The sequence below is a fragment of the Euphorbia lathyris genome, chromosome 5 (genome assembly GCF_963576675.1).
Source record: "Euphorbia lathyris chromosome 5, ddEupLath1.1, whole genome shotgun sequence".
NCBI classification, from domain to species: Eukaryota; Viridiplantae; Streptophyta; class Magnoliopsida; order Malpighiales; family Euphorbiaceae; genus Euphorbia; species Euphorbia lathyris.
This window is the reverse complement of record NC_088914.1, coordinates 38980370-39004719: the sequence shown is the minus strand read 5'-3', so window position 1 is coordinate 39004719 and position 24350 is coordinate 38980370. Positions and strand designations below refer to the sequence as shown.

The 24350-nt window shown below is 37.3% G+C and overlaps 1 protein-coding gene across 2 annotated transcripts; it reads right to left on the bottom strand.

The window, feature by feature from the left end:
* Nucleotides 1-11754: 11754 nt before the first annotated feature.
* Nucleotides 11755-23537, bottom strand: LOC136230577 (centromere/kinetochore protein zw10 homolog). 2 transcript variants are annotated; one of them, XM_066019698.1, is made up of 14 exons: nt 22824-23537; nt 22237-22374; nt 21684-21857; nt 21226-21387; nt 18439-18672; nt 18201-18350; nt 13645-13737; nt 13251-13346; nt 12876-13004; nt 12684-12734; nt 12441-12599; nt 12194-12344; nt 12030-12112; nt 11755-11946 (listed from the first exon to the last, which is right to left on the bottom strand). In XM_066019698.1, the coding sequence occupies exons 1-14, from the start codon at nt 23370-23372 to the stop codon at nt 11863-11865; spliced, it is 2253 nt and encodes a 750-aa protein (XP_065875770.1). In that variant the 5' UTR covers nt 23373-23537; the 3' UTR covers nt 11755-11862. The 2 variants fall into 2 exon arrangements, with proteins under 2 accessions (XP_065875770.1, XP_065875769.1); XM_066019697.1 differs by having other exon boundaries at nt 12684-12761; nt 22824-23536.
* Nucleotides 23538-24350: the final 813 nt, after the last annotated feature.

Genomic DNA, 24350 nt, shown 5'->3' with positions numbered 1-24350 from the left:
GTGAAATACCCAGCACCTGCATGGGTAAAGAACAAAAGATGGTCCACTACATGCTGACCAACTTTATCTTCCCCAAACTCAGCTCAGCTTCATCCGCCTCCAACTTCGAGCAGTGCTTCATCTGGCACATGCTAACCTACACTCCACTCAACCTTCCCGTCTTCCTAGTTGGAGCTCTTCAACGAGGTGGTAAGAAACTCCGCTTAGGATCTCTAATCACAAAAATTCTCGAAGACAAGCAGATCGAGACAAAAAATGAAACAAGTAGCTTGGGGAGTGAAATCACTGCAGTTCTACTGGATGGACTGTTGTACAATCAACCCTTAAAGGGATATGAAGGAGCTGGAGATGCTGAGGAAGATGAAAAAGCCGAGCAACCAGAAATTGAGCTTGAAACTGAGCCTACAAAAGATGTTGAGGCTCATGCTGAATCACCTGAGACAGCTCAGCCTGAGAGGAAGAAGAAGAGGAAGGCTATAGAAACCTGCTCAAAAGACATTCATGCTGTCCCAAAGAAAGTAAGGCTATTATCAAAAGAAAAAGCTAAAGCTGACAAGGCTAAAAAGCAAGCTGAGTTAGCAGAGAAAAGAAAAAGGCAAGAAGAGCCTAAGGATGAAGAGGAAACCCCTGAATCCCCTCTGATGAAAAGAAAGAAGGTTAACACCTTACAACTAGTTGAAACTGCACCACTGGATGAGGCTATCTCTACAGGTCATGGAACTGACCTAGACGAAGCAGTTGAGAAAGGAACTGAGCAACAAGCTGCAGATGAAACTCATGCTGAGGAAGAACTTCATACTGAGCAGGAAGAACATGCCAATGTTGAGAAATCTCAGCATGATGCTGAGCAGGGAGAAAAAGAAAGTGATGCTTTTGTGGGTCAGGTTGAGCAACTTGTAGAAGAAGAGACAGTTGCTACTGAGTCCAGCGAAGAAATTCAAGCTGACCCTTCATCACCAAAAGCGACGACACGACGAAGACTTAAGAAGAAGGCGCAAAAGCAAATTGATCTTATGGATACTTTTCCTGCAGAAGAAATTGAGGATGACCTCTCTAACATCCAGTTCAAATATTTCTCGAATGAGACTGAGTCACCACCAGAAAATCCTATAGAAAAATAAGCCTCTGTTACTCATAATGAGGAACAAGCCAAAAACCCTACAGATCCAATCCAAGCTGCTCAAAGTGACACACTTCCTGTTTCCACTTCACCTCTTCAAGCTGAGCAGATTAACTTATCTAATCAAACTCCACCTCCAACACAACATGTTGATGACTCAGCTCATCCAATCAATCAAAGTCCAGGTACCAATCAAGGTACTCAATCTGGCAGAGAACCAACTCCTCCACCACCATCACACTCAATACCAGCCTCTGAGCCCAATGCTGATCAATTCGCATACTTGAATGCTACTGAGTCCGGACGCCGTGTCATTGCTTCTGCTCAGTCCTTGCTTCAAGATTTCAATACTACTCAAGCTGATGGCCACCAATCTACTCAAGCTGAGTCCTCCCACCTGTCAGGTATTACTCAGCTTCTGAATGAACTTCGAGGACTAAAAGATCTGGTTAGCATTATCACTACGGTTCAAACTCAGCAACCGAATCAAGGGCAAATAGCAAAACTGACCGAACTGATGCTTACAATGGGAACCCATATGAATTCACTTGAAGGGCAAGTTCAAAAATTATCAGCAGTCAATCCAGGGTATGCAACTTCAACTGAACTGCAAGAATATTTTGTTAAGTTAACTGCGGAACTGACCAAATCTAGTGCCACTGCCCGTACTGAGTATGCTACCTCTGCTGAGTTGCATGATTTCTTTCTCAAGCTGAATGCTGAGCTGATCAAATCAAGTCCACCCGGCAATACTGAGTTTGTCACCTCTGTCGAACTCCAACAATGCTTCACCAAGCTTAATGATGAGCTGACCAGTACACGTGACTTAGTATCCTCCTCCTCTCAGTGTACTATTGACCAACTAAGTGAAGCAGTCAGACTCCTCAACATAGACAGAGCACAGATGGATGTTGATCCAGTCTCCAACAGTAAACTCATGAGCTTTTCACAAGCTATCATGAAGGCAATGCGCATCAACAATGCTCAGCGTATGTTCTATGATTCTGCCCTACTAAAGCTGTACCATCAATCTTTTGGTCAGATCACAAGCTCGCTCACCTGGCTGAGCAAATCCCATGAATGCCTCCTTAGCATGATCAGCAGCTCCCTTCGGGTTCCTAAGCATGTCCAGGACGATAGTGTACCAGTCATTGATGGCTTGGGTGAAAGCACTAAGAAGCTTCAGCGCTACTCCCACTATCTCTCATCTGTGGCTAGAAATGAAACCTTTCTCTACAAACCCGATGATGGCAAAACGGGGGAGACAAGTCAAAAAGGAACTCAGCCTACAGGTACAAGTCAAGGAGTAACTCAGCCTGCAGGTAATGCTTCATGGAATAAAGAGAAAGGCAAAGGAATTGCTCAAGCTGATCACTCGGCTCAAAAAAAGAAGAAGTAGAACTAGATATAGTCTAGTAGATGTTGTTTGTTTAGAACTTGCATAGAAACATTTATATGTTCTGCTTAGCTTTATTGTTTAGCTTTATATTTTTGCTTAAATCTATGGCAAGTACAATTTCCTCAAACTGGTCGATAAAATTGAACAAACAAATTAAGAAGTAAAGAATACTCAGTTACAATAACACCCCGGTAATAAACTGAGTAACAACATACCTGAAAGCTGACTTAAAATTAAAAGAAAAATATTTAACTAAGTCAGCATACACAAATGTCTTAAAACTAATTAAACATTGGAAGGTTTAGAATTAAGTTAAGACAATATGTGCAACCCTTACGGGGGAGTCATTTCAAAAATCAATCATGGGGCAACTTATAACTGAGTTCCGTAATTATGTATTTTGCCAACATCAAAATGGGGGAGTTTGTTGAAACACCTTTCCACAAGATTTTGATTTGACAAAATCATCCATTATTAAGAGGCAATTAAATTTAAATGCTTTGATTTAATTGTACTAATGTGTTTGTTCAATATTGAGTGCAAAATATATATATAAACTAAAGACAGGACAAAAGTCAGCACAAGCAAAGTTGAGTAGAACGGAACTCAGCATGACAGAATGTAAGCGGAGTGGAGTAGAACTTAGAAGCAAAACGAAGCTGACTAAAGTTAAAGATTTCTTCAGAAGCGGTTAAACAGAACGGAGCTGACTAAGAAGCAACTCAGCTCAGAAGATTGAACATCTGAAGATAACAAATAGAACTGAGTAAACAGTCAGGACAGCATGAAGGATCCGTTCACTAAAGGACAAAGTCTGCCAATCTTCTGCACCAATAATTGGAACCTCGAAGATACACAAAAGACCAATTCCAAGAGACATGGGTCATTGGATTATTGGTAAAAGACAACTGGCATAAAAAGACAAGCCAGACGCAAGAAGATAAACCTGACGCCTGAAGAAAACAGAGAAAGGGAATGGCAGAGCAGTCTGAAGCTGACCAGAAATTGTTCCCCAAAAGAGCCGTTTTGGTGTTAACGGTAACAACAATTCAAGATCCAAATCTGCAATTTCCTTCTATAAAAGGACAATGAAGAACCTTGGTTTATCACTGAAGCATCAAGAGAAAAATACAAAGAGATAAAATCTTGAAAGCACTCAAATACAAAAAGATCTTACACCAATTTTTCTATTCTCTGTGTAAATGCTAGATTGATTGTTGTGTAATCATCTAAAGTGTTCTTTAGCATAAAAAGAACAAGTCTGTGATCAATAGGAATATTGAGAGTGTTAAGCTGAGTGCTTGGTTGTAAGCATTCAGTGGTAGAGAAATCTAGGTGCTGGGTTGTAGCACTTAGTAGGAGTTGAGTAGACGAATAGAGGAAGGTACTCTTGCATATTCAACTGCCTTGTAATTGGTTTGTGCTCTACCGTTAAAGAGCTCAGTATTGGATTCAAAAAGCCCGGAGGACTCTGGGGACTGGACGTAGGCAGAGAGGCTGAACCAGGATAAGTGATACTGAGTAATCTCTGAACTCTCTCTTATATTGTATGTGTTGTTTACTATATTTACTCAGCATATAAATTGTCTAAGCTGACCTTGAGTAAATAAGTGGTGCTGAGTTAGAAGCTGACCTCCAAGAGTGTCAATTCTTAACTCACAAGAAAACAACTTTAGTCAACATCTGACTAAAGCTGTCTTGAAACATATCTCACCAAGCTGACCAAAAGCTGAGTTAATAAACTCTCAAAATAACTTCCAGTCAGCTTAATTAAAATGCGAAAAACTTATATTAGTTTCTAACCCCCCCCCCCCTTGGAACTAATTATCAGGGACCAACAAGTGCTACTGAGTCTGGGCGCAGAATCATTGCCTCTGCTCAGTCCCTTCTTCAGGATTTGAATCCTCCTCATGCTGATGCTGATGGGTCTGCAAATATTGAGTCATCCCATATTTCATCCATCACTCAGCTTCTGAACGAAATTCGGAGCCTCAAAGATATCATCAGTGTTATGACCACGGTCCAGACACAGCAACCCAAGCAAGACCAAATTGCCAAGCTGACTGAATTATTGCTCATGATGGTCAACCACATGAATGCACTTGAAGGCAAAATCCAGAGTCTATCTGAAGTACATCCGGGGTATGCTACTTCTACTGAGCTCAAAGATCACTTTGCTAAGCTGACCACATACCTGGCCAACATTAGATCTCCGGTTCATTCTGAATATGCCACTTCTGCTGAGTTGAATCAATACTTCTCCAAGTTGACCTCTGAACTGACCAGCACACATGAATTAATTTCCTCCACTTCTCAGTGTACCATTGATCAACTGAGTGAAGCTGTGCGTCTACTCAATGTCAATAAGGAAACGATGGATGTTGACCCCATCACTAATGAGACCCTTCTAAGCTTTTCACAAGCCATCCTCCAGTCAGTACGCATCACCAATGCTCAACGCAAATTCTATGACTCAGCTGTGCTCAAAATGTACCACCAATCCTATGCCCAGCTGACTGATTCAATCTCCTGGATCAGCAAATCTCATGAGTGTCTCATTAGCATGCTGACTGGCTCCCTACGGGTTCCTAGATCTCTTCAAGATGATAGTATTCCAGTCTTTGATGGCCTGAATGAGAGTATAAGGAAATTGAAGCGTTATTCCAATGCCTTGTCTGCTGCTGCTAAGAATGACACTTTCATTCCTCCTCCACCTGATGATGGAAAAACGGGGGAGAGAAGACAAGATGGAACTCAGCACGCAGGTGGTGCATCAGGAAGTAAAGAAAAAGGAAAAGGCAAGTACCAAGCTGAGCATCAAGCTCAAGTCAATCTGAAGAAGAAGTAGTCTAGTCTAAAGTTTAGGACTTAGCTCATACTTCATTTGTGCTTAACATTTATGTTCCTTGCCGAGTAAATTTATGATAAGCATCATTTTATCCAACTTATCTAAATACCATGCTTAGTATTATATGCTGATCTGTCCAAGATTGAACAAACAAATTATAATGAAACATACTCAGTATACATCTTCACACATAATCAAACTGAAGTAATAAAATTGACCATTTCTGAAAGCTGACCTAGACTCAACTCAATTAGATCTTAGAAGGTCTAGGATTGAACTTAGTCAGAACAAGTATCTTTGATTTCTCTCAATTAAATCTTGGAAGGTTTAGAGTTAAGTTAATAGATGCAACCCTTACGGGGGAGCAATTTCAGAAATATGAGAAATAAATCAATCATGGGGAATTTCAAAACTGAGTTCCATAATTATGTATTTTGCCAACATCAAAATAGGGGAGTTTGTTGAAACACCTTTCCACAAGATTTTGATTTGACAAAATCATCCATGATTAAGAGGCAATTAAATTTAAGTGCTTTGATTTAATTGTACTAATATGTTTGTTCAATGTTGAGTATAAATATAAATACAAATAGATATAAAAAGTAAGACAGGATGAAGTCAGCATGAGATCAAAGAACAAGCTGAGTAGAATTGAACTCAGCATCAAAGAACAGAAGTCCGAAGTTCAAGCTATTCAACAAAGCTGAGTAGAATGGAACTCAGCATAGAATAACAGAAGCTTGAAGAATCAACAAAGCTGAGTGGAATGAACTCAGCATCAGAAGCCTTCTTCAAAATTGTCTAGCAGAATGAAGCTGACTAATAGAGAACTCAGCACGGAAGTTAACAAACAACCGAAGACCACAAATGAAAAAGTAGAAGCTGAGTAATCGTCAGGACAGCATTGGAGATCCGTTGGCTAGAGGACAAAGACTGCCAACCTTCTGCACCAATAATACAATCCTCTAAATTACGCAGAAGACTGATTACGAGATGTATGGGTCAATGGATTATTGGTAAAAGATAACTGCCACAAAAAGACAACATCTGCAGGAAGAAGACAAGCCTGACGTCTGAAGAAATCAGAGAACAGGATTGGCCTGCAAAACCTGAAGCTGACCAGAAGATGTCTCCTAAAAGAGTCGTTTTGGACTTAACGGCTAAATCATTTCAAAATGATCCAATCTTCAGAAATTCATCTATAAAAGGACAATGATGGTTCTTGGATCATTTGCCGAATTAAAAATTATACAAGAGAGAAAGATACAAATTAAAAGCACTCAAAAACAAGAAAGAGATCTTACACCAATTTTCTATTCTCTGTGTAAATGCTAGATTGATTGCTTGTAATCATCTAAAGTGTTCTTTATCTGAAAAAAGAACAAGTGTGTTATCAATTGTACTATTGAGAGTGTTGTGCTGAGTGCTCGGTGTTGAGTACTTAGTGGTAGAGAAAATCTGAGTGTTCGGTTATAGCATTTAGTAGGAGTTGAGTAGACGAATAGAGGAAGGTTCTCTTGCATATTCAACTGCCTTGTAAACGGTTTGTGCTCTACCTTTAAAGAGCTCAATATTGGATTCTAAAAGCCCGGAGGGACTCTGGGGACTGGACGTAGGCAGAGAGGCCGAACCAGGATAAGTTGAACTGAGTAATCTCTAAACTCTCTCTCTCAATATATATATATATATATATATATATATATATATATATATATATTTGTATGTGTTGCTTGTGTTATTTACTCAGCATATAAAATTGTCAAACAGATACTGAGTAAATCAGAGTGCTGAGTTGAAAGCTGGCCACAAGAGTGCCAACTTCCAACTCATAAGTAAAACTGTTTTAGTCAATATCAAACCAAAACTGTTTTACCATAAAATCGGACGTGCTGACCTAAAGCTGAGTTGACAAACTCCTTAAATTAAATTAAGTCAGCATAATTAAATTAACAAAAAGTTACATTAGTTCCTAACCCCCCCCCCTGGAACTAATCACACGGGACCAACAGTTGTGACTCATTCAAGGGTGTAGATTGTTGCTCAACTTCATCATCAATTTGTGGCACAGATTGTGGTTGTGATTGTGGCTCGTGGTGTGGCACATTTTGTTTTTGAACTTCAGCAAAGAACGAGCTTTCTTCAAATTCAAGTGATACATCATCACTTAAACTAACGACATCGTCTTCTGAACCTTCCACATAATCATTGTCACTATCCTCCCCAAAATCTTCTCCAAAGTCCCCTGTGAATCCCATATACATATCATCACTTATAAAATCATCTCCACCAGCATCACTAACTAATCCATTATCATGCATCATATCAACCCCTTCCTCATCAACCTCTACATTATCATGCATCATATCAGCCCCTTCCTCATCAGCTCCCCCATCATCAGCCCCAACCTCGTTAGCCCATTCCTCATCAGCTCCTTCATCATCAGCCCCAACCTCATTAGCCCCTTCCTCGTCAGCCCCCTCATCATCAACACCTTCCTTATCAGCACCAATATCAACCCCTTCCTCATCAGTGCTGTCATCACTAACCGCAGGCCTCACCTGTGGTGCCGCATCAGTCATGTCCACATTAAGTGGTGGCCTATGCGCTTCAAAATAAATATCCCATTCGGGATGATCCTTGTTTGCTACACACATAAAAGCTACATTCTTGTCATCAACTATCTCTTCATAAGAGACCTTACCACTCAAACCAATCACATGATACCATATACGGCATCCATGTCTACACCCCAGGTCTCTGTAATACCCTAAAAGCTGGAAATATGACAGAAAGTCTTTATCCACATCAACCTCTGCCACATCCCCTCCAATGTACTCCATAGAATCGTCATACGAAGACCATTTCCCCCCGTAGTGAAGTACCAGAGTTATAATATCAGTCATAATCTGATACAAATCAAATGAAAGCGAAATTCAGTAAAGATACCAAGTATCTAAACGCAAAAACATAACATGCATACATGGCATGCAAACAATTAAAAGGGAGAAAAAAAAACTTGAATCGCAACTCAACAAATCGACAGAAACAATGAATTTATCCACCAATAGTAACAAAAACCCTAAACCGATCAACAAAATCCAAAACGACTACTTGTACATGGAAGAATTTTCATACCTTGTCTGACACGTCAATCGAAGTAAGCCCACTGAACTTCCCTACTTGCTAAGCAGAACCGAAGCAAGAACCATGCTCTGTTACGCGAAAATCCAGTGTAAATCTGTCGCACTGATACTCTCTTACTCGTTCGTATAATTTACAGAAGAAACATGAACTGAATCATGTATGTAGTAGGGCTAAAGTTACATATTGTTCACTGGTTTCACGAGGAAGATGAAGATGAGTTAGAAGATCAAAGGTCAAGGCCTATTCTTTGGGGTTTTAATTCAATTTTCTGCTTTTTATATTTTAAATTTTTTAATGACAAAAATGCCCTTGGCCATGTCATCACCCTTGACGGAATTCCAACCGTTTCCGGGAATTTGGTAACGGTGACAACCGTCGGGTTGTGTTTGGAAAAAAAATACCACCTATACCACATTGCAAAAAGTTCAAACCACATGGTAGTTTTTTTGTAATTAATCATAATTTAATTTATAAATTGGCTTGATTTAATACATCCTTTATTGTGTGCCTTTACTTGTTTATCCCATTGATCTTATGAATTTTAGAGATTGTTTCATTAGTCTTTGGAATTTTGTTTATTGATTTTGTATATTTATTTAAAGTGATATATTGATTTTTTAGACCAGTTGCAATGCTTTATTGATCTCTTGATGCTTAAACTAATATACTTTTTAACTTAGCCCAAATCTTGTCATTTTGCAATTTGAATTTAGGAGACTATGAGATATTTCAAGTTGAATACTATTAAGAAACCAATAATTTTGTTACTGGTATAAACCATTAAATTGCAACATCCGTAGAAGTGCCTACAAATCTCTAAAAGTTTTGCAGCCATATTTACTCATTAAGCACAAGTTTACATTACTGTGAATTTATCATCAATACGTTGTATTTGGGCATATAGTATATGAATTAAGGGTGTCTTTTGGCGGAGGGTGTCTAGATTAAATTAGTGCCAATTACAAATCTAGATCTAATAAGGGATCCTATTAACATATTTAACACACTTCGCTTTCATTTTACCAAACTAGACACTTTCATCCATTCTGGGAAAAAATACTCTTTGTTCTATTCGCGCTTCTTCTTCGTTTCATCATGTCCATACTATCCAATTCCAAACGCAACGGGATATATCTGATTATTACCATCAAGGGCAACTGCAATGTACAATATGCCCGAATATTTACCTTTTAGAAAAGTTCCATCGACGGTTAAAACAGGTCGAATATGTTGTTTAAAACCTCTCAATGAAGCACCAATGGCCATAAAGAAGAATTTAAAGTGATTATTATCATTAGTTTCAATATGTGTCACCGCTCCCCGGTTGGTACTCTTCAATGTTTCACAGTAGTTCGGTAACAACATAAATGACTCCTCAGGTGAACCACCCTGAGCTTCCAATGTCCAACTTCTTGCTCTCCAAACTTGCATGTAAGAGAGAGATTAACTGAGAAATCTCGTTCAAAACGGAAAACGATGTCCTTTGGTCGATACACCTCGATTCTCCAAATCAAACCTATTTCGAAGTAGTATCCATGCAACTTGTTTTCCAGCTTGCCTATGATGCGGACATATTTGATCTCTCCCATAAGTGTGTAGGTCCATACTATCCATTCTTGCAAGCCTGAACATACCGGAACCCGGAATGACAATACCTTTAGCCCGCCAGTTACATTTTTCAACATCTTTACATTTCACTTCAAAGAAAGACTTGTTGGATTTGTACACCTTCCATTTGCACGAATTTTCTATTGCATATTTCCCAAGTGAGTCTTGCAATTCTATTTTGTTTGAGAATATATCATTCACCCTCAAAGTAGACTATCTGTTTGATTGCTTTGATGCAATCGGAATCACCGGCGCGGAACATACCTTTAGAAGCCATCGAAATGGATCAGTCATCCTTTTCCTTTTAGCTTCATCATTACTCTCATATACACTGTCATGGACCTGATCAGATTGTTTGGATGTTTCGTGAATACCTTTAACGGGAGTTTGATTCCGATGGACATCTACCTCATTTTCCACATTATCACCATTCTCGTAACAATAATCATTATCATAATGCTAATCATAATGATCATGATTATCATAATCATCATTATCGTAATTCTGATAATCATCATCATTTCCACCATCATTATCATAATTAACATGCCTACGAGTCTCAATTTCGATAGTGGGATCATAACTTACTTCCGGTGGACAGACATGCCCGTCCTCATGACATCATAATACTTCCGCATCTATTGTTCGCAGACTTAGAGTAGCATACAGTGGAATCAAAAAGGTCGGATTCATTCGACAATACTCTATGAATCCCATAACATCTTCATCGTCATCAATAGGTGCTACTCTTTCACGCACTTTATTTGGATCGAATGTTGCTTGCATGGACATTTGTAGGTCGTATGAGGTTGAATCAACACGCATGACAGTATAAACTTTTTCTTTTAACTTTTGCAAATCAATTTCTGTTGACAAAACCAGCAACTTCGATTTACCACTGACGTATGTCATCACACGTACACTTCTCTTTGGTTGACATACTTTTGCATTTATGAAATGAACACATAATCAAAACAATATTTTCGCAATGATAAATCAAATGCGACAAGGATAAATCAAATGCGATAAGAAATGCACTTGGATGCGACATCTAAATAGACGGGTATTTGTTGTCGCAGATGCGACAGAAGCAATGTTGTCACAAATGCGACAACTCGTGTCGCATATACAACAGCTAAATGTGACATAACGAGCGGAATGGGGAAATCGGATAATGACGGGTTCAATGCAACAACATTCAACTAATCAACTGCATATTCGAACAATGTGTACGTAAAATGCAGAAAGAATACTTATGTATAAATATGCATCTTGGGTTGGGTTGAGGAATTTTGTTATAAAAATTTGAAATAACTAAAAAAGAAAAGGAGGTTATTGGAGGTTAGGTTATATAGAACTAAAGGTATTTTTATTCAAAATGGATGAAAGTGTCTAATTTGGTAAAATGGAAGCAAAGCGAGTCAAATATGTTAATGGACTCCATCAATTGGTATTGCACTATGAACGATAAGAATTCTTAAATTAAGTTTTACACTATCTTTTAGTAAAATAGTATCAGTCACACGAAGATAAATTGTTGTTAAAAGTTTTTGGTAGTAATTTATCACGATCTTTACTTTGCATCGACATTATATGTATAAAAGAGACATGTACATGATACTTAATATATAAGAATAATTGCCAAAATTGTAATTATAATAAATATCATCATAAATGTTTAACTACATACAATTTACAAAAGAGTAAAATACAATCACAATCTCTTCTCTTTGATACAAATTCTTACAAGCTCACGTTTTCTATCCTCCATAAGCATTCTTTTCGCAGAGCCGAATCTGCAAATATGGCTTTTATGAAGCATTGCACCTGCATTTTACCCAACACCTTCTAAGCACCAACAACAAATAAAGGGAAAAGGAAAAAGACCATACCATTTTCACAGAACTTACCTCTAACATTGTAAAACCACAGCTGAAGAGTTCACCACTTTCCCAACTGTTAGTAATGGATTTCAAAGGCATGTCCAGTAATTCTGATGAATTTTACACCAAATTAGTTATTATATAAAGCACACATAAATAACACCTATTTCCAACAAATATATAATACATGCCTGCAAGTTTGCGTATTTTATGTAAAGACGGTATCAACTCATCTAGAGAATATCTAGAATTATCTTCTGACTTCTCCTTTCGAATTTTAGCAATCAACGACTCCATTATAGAAGCAAGGTTTTCCAGCATCATATAAATCAGTCGCTGAAGCTGTGCAAAACACGATCAAATTACATATCCTCTGAAAACAAGCTCTCAAATCCACACACACACTTGTAATTATTATTATATACGAATAGGACATACCTGTAATGTTTCATCAGCTGCCATATCATCTATAAGGAGTATGTCTCTAGCAATTCGAGAAAAAACAGATTCTAGAACCATACACATGCTTTTCTGGTAAATCGAAGGAAGCAACAGAGGCTCCCATATAATCCGTACTTTTTCAAGAATAAAAACCACCTGATAGAGCAACATTTATCTCTTCCTCATATGGCTAAAATAAAGATAATGGCAGCAGATGGACGGATGTTTGGAGAAAAATACCTGATCTGTGCTAAACTTTGCAGATTCAAATTGTTGCATCTGATGAGTGTTCTGAAAGCCATCAGCAACATCTATGGCCTATTAATACCATTTCATGGAGGAAGCAAGCATATTATTGATACATAGGTAACATTCAGAGATTTCTAGCAGATGACAATCTGATTCTGATCAGCTGTGAGTATGAAAATTTACCTCTTTCAAATTGAAAACAGCAAGCTGGATTTGTCTGTGTAATATATCCTCAGCCATTACATGAAATCGTGGAGCCATATCAACAAAAACAGCATTTTCTTTAATACAACTTGGGAAGTCTGACCTATACTTGATCATCATAATTCAAAGGCATGTAAAGAGTCAACTTTTCTACTGTACTTATTCGATATTCATTTTTACATCAATTCTTAACTGAATGTTTTATTGAATTGGATGTCACATCAAAATAATGACAAGACTAAATACTACAAACAATCCAAGGAGTAATTTTGGCAACACAAAAACCAATCCAGATTCTATTACAGATTCATCATTAATTACAAATATATAAGCATGTAGGTGCATCATGCATACCTCAAATGCTAGTCCAAGTATCTCTTGGGATAAATAGAGACAATCATTGTGCATGAGTACCGCAACCTGGTTTATGCCATCAAGCTTCCTTTCTAGCTTCACAAGTCAGAAAAAGGTCACCAAACATAATTATGATCACAAGTATAACATGAAACAGACAAGACATTACTGTGAAGCCTACAGAAGAAAAGGTGCTAAACTTCAACAGAGAATAGGAATGCATCTCAAAATTGACTGAAATATATATATATATATATATATAAAGGTCCAATGAATACCTAATTTGTTTTAGCAACAAATACGGATGGAAACTCCACATCAATCCCAACAGCAATATCACAAAGTATTTCAACAGGTAAATTTCATATTCTGGAACTAGCTTCTATGCACTAACCTTGACAGGAATAACAGCCTCATAGAGAAGTATAGCATCCCTAGCAGCATGATAAAACTCCAATGCAACCCTTGGAGATGACATACAAACATCCTGCACCAATCATAATGAAAGCACACTTTAGGTGTGATGTTAGGGTCTTAATCTTAGGGTTTTCGCTTATACTGTGAAAGAAAAAACATCTGAATGGTCACCGAAAGGTAGTAAGGACTTGCAACACAAGACAGAAGAATATATATAAATTTGGAATTAAATTTATACTTTTTTACTGTATAACTTTTTAGAATATGCACTAATGCAGAGGGAAAGTGAGGGGGGGAGGGAGAGAATGCACACAGGGGATTACAAGTAACTTCTGCTGGGGACTAGATTCCCAACTTCTCTACATCTGCAGAAGAATTGTTGGTAGTGGCTCAAAAAGGTGAACTAGATTCTCAACCTAGTTTGTTTAAAGCGTCATTTTGTTTTATGGAAACAAACAATTTATACGAAAAACAAAGCAAAACAAGAAAAATCATCTAGAATGAACAGCACACATCTCTCCAGCATTTCAAACAAAAGAAAAGACAAACTCAAACACTAGATGCACTACTGAACCAATAATTTTAAACAGTGATATTAAATCATCACCTTCTCTGGTCACTTTCTTCCTCCATCTTCTTCTTCACTCATTTCAGGATTTAATGGTTTGTTAAATCATCACTTTTTCTTGTTCTTCCAGTAGCCTATCCTTGAAGCTAAATGGTGATTTGTAAGAGATCACCAAACTCCCTTAATTATCTTTCTGACTAGAAAATTCTTGATTGATTTATTGAATATGATCCTCCCCTTTAAAAGACAAGGATCCGAAACACATAAAAATTCTTATTTAGAAAAACTCTAAAGTAGTAGAACTTCCTAAATACTAAAACTCCTAAACTATGAAAATCCCTAAATAATAGAATATTAAATAATAACACTTCCTAAATTAATTAAAACGTCAAATAGAATAAAATCCCTAAACTTGAGCTAAAAGATCTAAACCCTTATTGCGGTATTGTAACATTTCTCCCCTCTTCGACAAGAGCTTGTCCACAAGCTGGAATTTAGGAAATGCTCCATTTTTCATCGCCCTCCAGGATCCTCGTGTTCAACTCTATAATACCACACCTTTTTGGCCCTATGAAATGTAACCAATTCTGCATTTTTAAGTTGTGCCTCTTCAGTCATATTAAATGCAGCCAATCCTATGGCCTTGTCACTTTCCTCTTGCGTCTGATTGATAAAAAGTTGCTCATATTTGTGTGGCAATGCCAGAGAATCTTCAATACCATTATAGGAAGAAACTTCAGCCTGATGTATTTGTATTAGGGACTGATCATAGCTCCTTGTGCAACAACCTGATATGTTCCGATTCGATTCGGGCTGGTTCATGGAAGATAGTGGTTGCAATTCTTTCAAGTCCCTTTTCCAGGCTGCTATATTTAGGAATTATTGCCCCTCCATGCGCTGCAACTGAATGTTCATCGAATAATTCTGAATGCACTGGTTTGTGACTGATGTTAGTTGCAATTTGCAACCCCTTTGATCCTTCTTCCTGTAATGGAGAAGTGTGACTCTATTAAGGGCCGTAATTCTCGAATGTCATTGCATGCCTTTTTGCTGGATTCAACAACCTTATGCGCTAAATCATGAACCCTAGCCCGTCAATTGATAATCATGAACCCTAGCCGTCAATTGATCAACATCACCCATGACGCCTAGTTCTGACACCTCCTTTGCCTAGCAGTTGCACTCTTTGTTAACTGTTACCACAGTTATGCCCAATGCTATGTTTCAGTGTGACTTCAAAATCTGTATACACTATAACAGCGGCCTTAGGGCTGTCAATTTCTGACACGATAACACGATTTACAGAGACAACCCACCTGACACGACTTGTTTGATACGATTATCACTTTTGCTGCATTCATATCATATATAATCATGTGGTATATATATCTCTATGTGTGTGTGTGTGTTACAGTTATGCCCAATGCTATGTTTCAGTGTGACTTCAAAATCTGTATACACTATAACAGCGGCCTTAGGGCTGTCAATTTCTGACACGATAACACGATTTACAGAGACAACCCACCTGACACGACTTGTTTGATACGATTATCACTTTTGCTGCATTCATATCATATATAATCATGTGGTATATATATCTCTATGTGTGTGTGTGTGTTAAATACCATGATTATGACACCCCTAACTGGCCTTCATGATAAATATCAGCTCATGTTTAACACCAGGCATCTATATCAGAATACATATGGTGGCATTAAGGATTTGCATAAGTCAACTAAGTCTAGAACATGTGTAGTATTTGTACTTCAGTAATTAAAAATGTAGAACCCAACCTAATATATTCCCTTGAGGTTGTTTCAGTGATTCTTGTTTTGTGCTTTTCACATTATCTATTAGGAATATGAAGCAAAAGATTAGCTACCCATTCCAAGTTATTTCAATAATTAAAGTTAGGTATATCATCTCCAAAAAGAAAAGGAGAAATCCACATAGCAAGAGCATCACACTAAGTATACCAAATATGAATGATTCTTCTTCTTTTTCTGGTTCATTTGAATTGGCAAATTAGCTTAAATCACACCTAATCAATATAAGAATATCCTCATAAAAAGCACCAAAGCTAGCAATTGAAATAAGAGAAAAAACAAATTGTTATATTTTTCTATGTTAGCCAGTTCTTCAACATATCCTTGAAATGAAATCCCACATTTTGTCTTGTGAGTCGAAAGAAAGAAGGTGAGCTTGATCAGCAAGGAAGCAAAAACAGACAGCAAATGTAGCAAAATCTACAGGCATAAAGAAAAATCAAATAGTTTCGATAGCTTATTAAATTGCATAGAAAAGAGAAGAGAATTGTTAGCAAGGTGCTAAATAACTTTTAAAAGCTAGGATACCAAAGAAAGCAGTAAGGAAAAAACAGGAGGGGGAGCTTCTCAGGGACTTAAAACCAGTACTATAAAATATATCTTTTAAACTGGGTAGCAAAAAGAACAAAACACCAAGATATATCAAAACCTAATTGAAATGAGTTGAAAAGAACAAGACCAAATTAACCAAGTTTTGCATAACTTGATCTCCAGTATCAACAGAATAGTTCTCTGATACATATCGCAATACAAAATAATACAAATAGAGAAAGAACAGATATGAAAGATGGGATTGAAACCAAGGTTGTAAAAAACGCTAGGCGTTAGTCGGGCGGACAGGGCCCTCGAGGATTAGTCGGGGATTAATCGGATTTGTATTTTTGTATTTTTTATTTGTCAATCAACAAATTGTTATATAAATTCAATTAAAATATGTATTATACTATCTAAAAATAATAATATAAAATTATTTAATATAGAAAAACATGTATATTTGTAACATATATCTTTAAAAATGTGCAAACATCAACATTTCAACAACATCATTGAAACAACTTAAAAGTGAATTATAATAAACCAAAAAAAATAAATTCCCAATAAAAAAAATGCTTTTGTTCATTGTCGCTTAAGCGGTACCTAGGCGGCGTTGAGACTGCCTAGGTGGCTAAAAATCGCCTAGGAGTCAATAAAACGCCTAGAGGGACTAATCGGAGAAAATCGGAGCGGATTCTCAATTTCGAGCGTCTAGGCGGTTCAGGCGGCCTCGTTTCGAACAGTGATTGAAACAAATTTATATTACTCAATAGCAAATACTCTGCCAAACAGAGCAAAAGAAAAGGAATAGCCAAAGAAGATAAATCAGTAGAGAAACTGTATTTTCCAAGCCTTGTGCCGAATTATAAACAATTTCTCAAAAGCTATCTCTAGCTTTACACCTCACACTAGTATATAACCCCTACACCTCTCACACCCTTCAGCACCTAGCAACTAATGCCAGCTAAGAGACCTTCAATGCATCTCCTTATATTCTCTATTCTCTAAGTATCCTAGTAACCATAAAGCATTTCATTATCACATTCTCTATCATTCTCACTCCTAGCAAACATTAAGTCTACATCAACTAACACGCTAAGAGACCTTCCCAGTGTCCCCTTGCCTAACTACCCATATTAACCATATAACATTCTTCATTACATTCTTTATCATTCTCACTCCTAGCAAACATGAGGTCCAGCTTCTATTGATAGTCGCTTCACTGATTTCTACTCTAAGCTCAGAAGATATGTGTGTAAAACGCTCGATAAACACCTCAACATCAAGTATCCTTATGAAGAGGAGAACACTTTCAAATCTATTCCCCAAGCACACATGTCTCTATGCATGTAACATATATGGCCATGGCAAAACAAGGACATGGCTTCTTTTGGTGGAACCTTAATGAAATTCATAGAATTTTTTTTCACAAGTGCACAACAACACACACAGAAAGGAAAAAGTAAAATAGACCTAGCGAAAGCAAAGTGGGGAAGGCAGAAAACTTATGCGACAAAAACACTCTTCCTCATTGAAACTCGCAGGATAATCAAGTGAAAATTTCAAATAACATAAGAAAAGGAAATCTAGTTTTAGGTAAACCACCTTCAGTGTATTATGCACTAGATCCATGAGTTGGAAAGCTGCTTTGGACACCACACACCTCTCAGAGAGAAAAAGCAAGTCAACAACATGCTCAGACGAATTATTAGCTTCTCCAGTACTCTTCAGTGGAGGACCTTCTCTTATGTACTCCTACAGAAGTACATGATATTCAAAAAGCTTATTATCAGATAACAATATTTAAGGATATATCTATGTATAGAAGCCTCTAAGAATTTACTTGGGGAATGGCAAAGTCACACTGTAAAAGCAAATTTCTAGCTTTTGCCAAGGTTTCTGTCTTCTTCCTAGATGCAAAGTGAACCTCAACATTTTCTGCAAAATTGCTCAACTTTTGGTCAGCACTATCTGATGCTGAAACAAATTTCATTTCTTTTAAATCAGTCTCAAACTTGGATGTGCTTTTGATGATATTCTGAAAGTCAGCAAGTTTTGAGGCATCTTCAGGGACAGCCTGAAACAAAATAAATAAATGTCATGTACCATTTTCTGTAAACAGGGAGTTGCATAAACTGAAACATGTAGAATAACCAATGAAGAAGAAACTCAGCATTAGAATTCTACAGCTTGCATCAAGCATACATTAAACAAAGCAAGTTGGCACAAACCAAAACCAAGGTTAACAGCTATAACTTTCTAATTGATAAAAAGAAAATTGCAATTTATCTAACATATACAAACTCTTAATTGTACAACCTACGGCTGCTATACAACTCCCAAACCATAAGTGACATTAATGGAGCAAACCTACAATGATAGGGGGGAGGGAAAGAAGAATCCAAAGAACAATTTACAATGTACAGTAAGGTAGACTATCAAAACAGGTTTTTCATAAACATAATATTCAGAAAGAAAAAAATATAAATTTTGGAGAAAGGAGATGCTAACCATGATTCTAATAACTCTCAAGCAAGCATGCAATAGCACATTTGGAACTATGTATCGAAATAACTCTCTCTTTCAAATTATCCTGCTTAGGAAATCAACAACATTGCTGATTCCCAAACTACAATTAATTTTCAAATTGCAAAGTTCAAATCCAAGGGGTCAAGCATGAAATACTTAATTGCTTAGACTCATAAACATTGTTACTTAAACATATATTTCAGTTTTGAGGATAAATGAGCTATCCTTAAAAATGCAGCATTATTCCAAAATCATTGCAGGGGAGGGAAAGAAGAATCCAAAGAACAATTTACAACGTACAATAAGGTAGACTAACAAAACAGGTTTTTCATAAACATAATATTCAGAAAGAAAACAAAATAATTTTTATAGAAAGGAGATGCTAACCATGATTCTATTAACTCTCAAACAAGCATGCAATAGCACATTTGGAACTATCTATCGAATCGAAATAACTATTTCTTTCTGTGAGCTATTAATATGAAGTGGACCTTTAACTATCAGCTTGAGCTTTTAGTTCAAACGGTTCCATGACATGGTATCAGAGCCAGCCAGTCATAGTTATTAAAGGCGCGCCTATGGCGCATGGCGCACCAGGCGCAGGCCTTAGCGCCATGGCAGCCCCATGGCGAGGCGCAACTGCCATGGCGCGCGCCTGGTGCGCCAAGAGGCAGTTGCCAAAGGCGCGCCTTGGCAGTTACAGGCAGTTATGGGCTGTTTTTTGGAATTTTTGGCATTTATTTTTATATATCTGGAATGGAACACGTGTTCTATTAACAAAAAGTATTAAAAAGGAGAGAGATTATACGTTTTAACTAACTAGAAGATGAAGAGACTCTTTGAAGAGGAAGAGACAGAGTCATTTGAAGAGTGAGAAACAGAGTCATTTTATTTATGCTTAAGATATTTTCATGATTTAGTATGCATTGCATTTTTATGTTAGTTTTATAGTTTTATAATTTTTATTTTTGTAAGTGCGCCTTGTCTCGCTATGGCGCGCGCCATCGCCGTGCGCCATGCGCCAAGGCTCCAGGACCCCTTGCGCCTTAGTGCGCCATGCGCCTTTAATAACTATGCAGCCAGTGTGACCAAGTGGTCCAGGGTTCAATTCCTGGCAGCCCCATTTGTTGAGTTATTTGCACGACATGGTAATTTGGGCATGTGTTGTGCATGCTTCAAGCCCAGTGGGCATTCGCGTGTGGGGGTGTGTCAGATATTTATATGGAGTGGACCTTTAACTATCAGCTTGAGCTTTTAGTTCAAATGGTTCCATGACACTTTCAAATTCTCCTACTTAGGAAATCAATAACATTGTTGATTCCCAAACTACAATTAATTTTCAAATTGCAAAGTTCAAATCCAAGGGTTCAAGCATAAAGGGCGACCCGATGCACTACGCGTCCCCGCTAAGAGAGGGTCCGGGGAGGGGTCTCACCACAAGGGTGTACTAGGGCAAGCCTTCCCCTGCCAATTTTTGGCAAGAGGCTACTCCTAAGACTCGAACCTCTGACCTCTCGGTCACACGACAACAACGTTTACCGTTGCGCCAAGGCTCGCCCAAGGGGTCAAGCATGAAATACTTAATTGCTTAGACTCATAAATGTTGTTACTTAAACATATATTTCAGTTTTGAGGATAAATGAACTATCCTTAAAAATGCAGCATTATTCCAAAATCAATGCAGAAGAGTAACTTATTTTTTGACATATGCCCCAATAATGCTAAGGGGTTTGTCAGATTATTTGTGGAAAGAATGTAAAATAAATCCAAGATCTTTGAAGAGAAACCCAAGAGTGAAACAATCAGCAACAAATGACAGCACAGCAGATAAATATTAAGTTGCTAAAAGAATCTGTGTGCGCTAAAAGAATCTGTGTGCTTGACTTGGATGTTTTAACTAAGGTTCTAGATTTCAATGACATTACCCATGTATAACACTCAAGTCAATATCGATATTTCTCAACATACATAGCTTCAGCCTAAAAGGTGCACAACTGCACATACACACATGTACTGAACAATTCTTAAAATAGAAATTCTGAAGAAACAAAATGAAATAATGTCATCTTTAGCTGAACTTTGAAGATTCAGAAGAACATACCTTTGAGAGGAAGTTAGCAATGATTAACTCGGATATCCTGGGCCATGTCAATCTCCCAAAACATCGAATCCAAGATTCTTTTTGGAAGCATAAGCGTTCAAAAATGAACTTTACTACCTGAATGACCCCTGAATATATAGTTTTTCCATCCGCATCTTCCATCTGTTGAGAAGAATAAAGGTCAGAGCAATAATTACAATCAAAACCATTTGCAAAAGTGTGGATGAGACCCATGTTAGAAGAGTTTTTACTCTATTTGTATATGACTAAATTTATTTTTGATAAAAAGTGAATCCATGAAATAATTTCACAGAACATTGCCATTTAAAGCAAAGTCAACACATGCATGTATCCATTTCAATTTCAAATACGATTTTAGAGCCAGCATTATATGGGACATCATTTACATCCGAATTATCGCAGTAAGAAATCTTAAAGTATATCACCAGGCACTTTACCTGAGGATTTGATGATGGCACCATCTTCAATATTGCATCTACAGAGTCATCCAAGACTTTTTCAGAATCTTCTACAAATGTGATAGATGATCCAGAATTTACAGCAGGAGTAATAACAAACTTGATAATTTTGTCAGCCACTTTAGCAAGTCCATAATGTAAAACTTCAACAACCTACAATAGCGCCTAATAATGAGTGAAGCAAATTGAAAGTCTGGATTAAAAAAGGGTACATTCAAATGCTATTTTGATGTAATGTAGCAAAATCCCCCAACAACATATAATAATTCATAATACCACCCATCAACCCAATAAAAGAGGCAGTATATAAGTTATATAAAACAATAAGAAGTTTTGACATTAATATGCGAAGAAAATGCAATTGCACCAACAAAAAGTAAGGGAAATGTTTTCAACTTGACAACCTCAAGCATGAGAAATAAACTTCTATGAGTTCTAATGCTTTACCAACATAATAGATCGCATGTCTCACTATAAACGAAAAGAAAATGCCGAATATGCTTGAGGAAGATTAGAGGACATAAACACTCACTTCCAATGTCTCCAAGACCGTGTCAAGGCCAACCCCGGAAGTTCCACCAATGCTCAACTGATTCTTGATTCGAACTCCACCAGAATCCGGATCAAACAGTACTGCATTTTCCATGAATCTTTCTAGCACCTCTTGAATCTACAAACCCAAATCCAATTCATCTAAAAAGACAATCACAAACTCAATAAAAATCACAATACACCTGTGATAACTCACCAAACCAATGTACGCAACAACGTGTTATTTGGTTCCTAAAGAAATGGTGCGACGTCTTTGTTTGCAGAATAAAGCAGAATGGCATTTACCATTATTATATCAGATAAGAAAAACATCTACAAATAGTGTTTCCTATACAATCATAATAACTTAGGTATAAGAATCCAACTTAGCATGAAACAAACAGTGTGATATTAAAGTTTAGCAAGTAATAAGGACTAAACTTCTAAAAAAAATCGTGCCAGCTAAAGCAAACTAAAATATGCAGTTACAAATAACAATAGAAAGCATTCAAGTAAATTTCTTTTCCCAACATCATCAGCAACCAAACAAGAGAAACTGTAGCCAAGCTCCTTAAGAAAATTGTGTACCTCTTCAAAGCAATCGAACCACTCCTTCCTTAGCAAGCCGTAAACCACAGGTTCTTTCTCCTCCTCATCACCAATCCTCAACGCTGTCTTCAATTTCCTTAATTCCTGAGCAGCAAATTTCAGCCGTCCGTCCTTCATTGCCCCTCTTACACCTCTCAACCTCTCACTAATAGCAACAATTCCTCTAACCAATTCCAACAATTCTCTCTTCACTCTCACCTCCTTCATCTTCAAACTAGCTTCCTCAACAATCTCTTTAATCTCAACATGGACGGGAGAATCAGAAAGCAAATGTACAAGATCGGACACCTTCTCACTGATTTGATTAGTTTGTAAAATGGCATCGTTACAGAGGGAGAAGAGAGAAGAGAAGTCGTTGTGATGAGAAAGGAGGTACGATTTGACTCTAGACTTAATTTGAAGAGAATGGGATTCCAGGCGGCTTATGAGGAGGCGGAGATCAGGCGCAGAGAGCGGCGAGGTAGGGTCTGTGAGGTCGCCGGTGGGAAGAAGGTCTCGCACGTTGATAGCATCAAAAAGAGCATCCATTGGAAATAATCAGACGGAGAATGTGTTAGTTTCTGACGATAACTGATAGTAGTAGAGTGGAAGACGGAGGAGAGTTGAGTCGGGGTGGTTTACTGCGGAGGAGGAAAAACGTGCACCGGCGAATTTATTTAGTCATGGGCTTTGGCTAGTACGCCCGTTTAGAGTAAAGTTAGGTTTATCGGTAATTTTTCCTATTTTCAAATTTGTGAGTTTTTCTCTTATTTTCGAAAGCATTCAATCCTTTAATTAACAAAGTTTGGAAAGGTTTGAAAGTACTAGAGTATATTTGTTTTACAATAAAGAAAAACAAAGGCAATTTCATGTAATCTAAAGGGTAAATTTCAAAAAAAAATCCTGTGGTTTCACTTTTTTGCCAAAAAAGGATTGTGGTTTTTTTCGTTTCAAATACAGGACTGTGGTTTACTCCGTTACACTATTTACGGATTTGGTGAAGATGCCGTTAATTTGCTGACGTGGCTGAAGGGCAATTATGGGTTTTTAAAAAAATTGGGATAAATTTTTTTAAAAACAACCCTGTGGTTTCACTTTTTTGCGGAAAAATGATTGTGGTTTTTTTTTCTTTTCAAATACAAGACTGTGATTTATTCCATTACACTATTTACGGATTTGGTGAAGATGTCGTTTATTTGCAGACGTGGCTGAAGGGCAAATATGAGTTTTTTTAAAAAATTGACTATAAAAGGCTTTGAACAACCATGTGAGATTGCGCTCATGTGAGATTTTATAGTCAATATTGTAGCCATAAAATAGTTATAAAAAATTCATCGGTAAATATTGTAGACCCAAAATAGTTATAAAAAATTTATTGATCAATTTTTTTAAAAATCCATATTTACTCTTCAGTCACGTTAGCAAATAAACGACATCTTCACCAAATCCGTAAATAGTGTAAAGAATAAATCACAGTCCTGTATTTGAAAAGAAAAAAAACCATAGTCCTTTTTCTGCAAAAAAGTG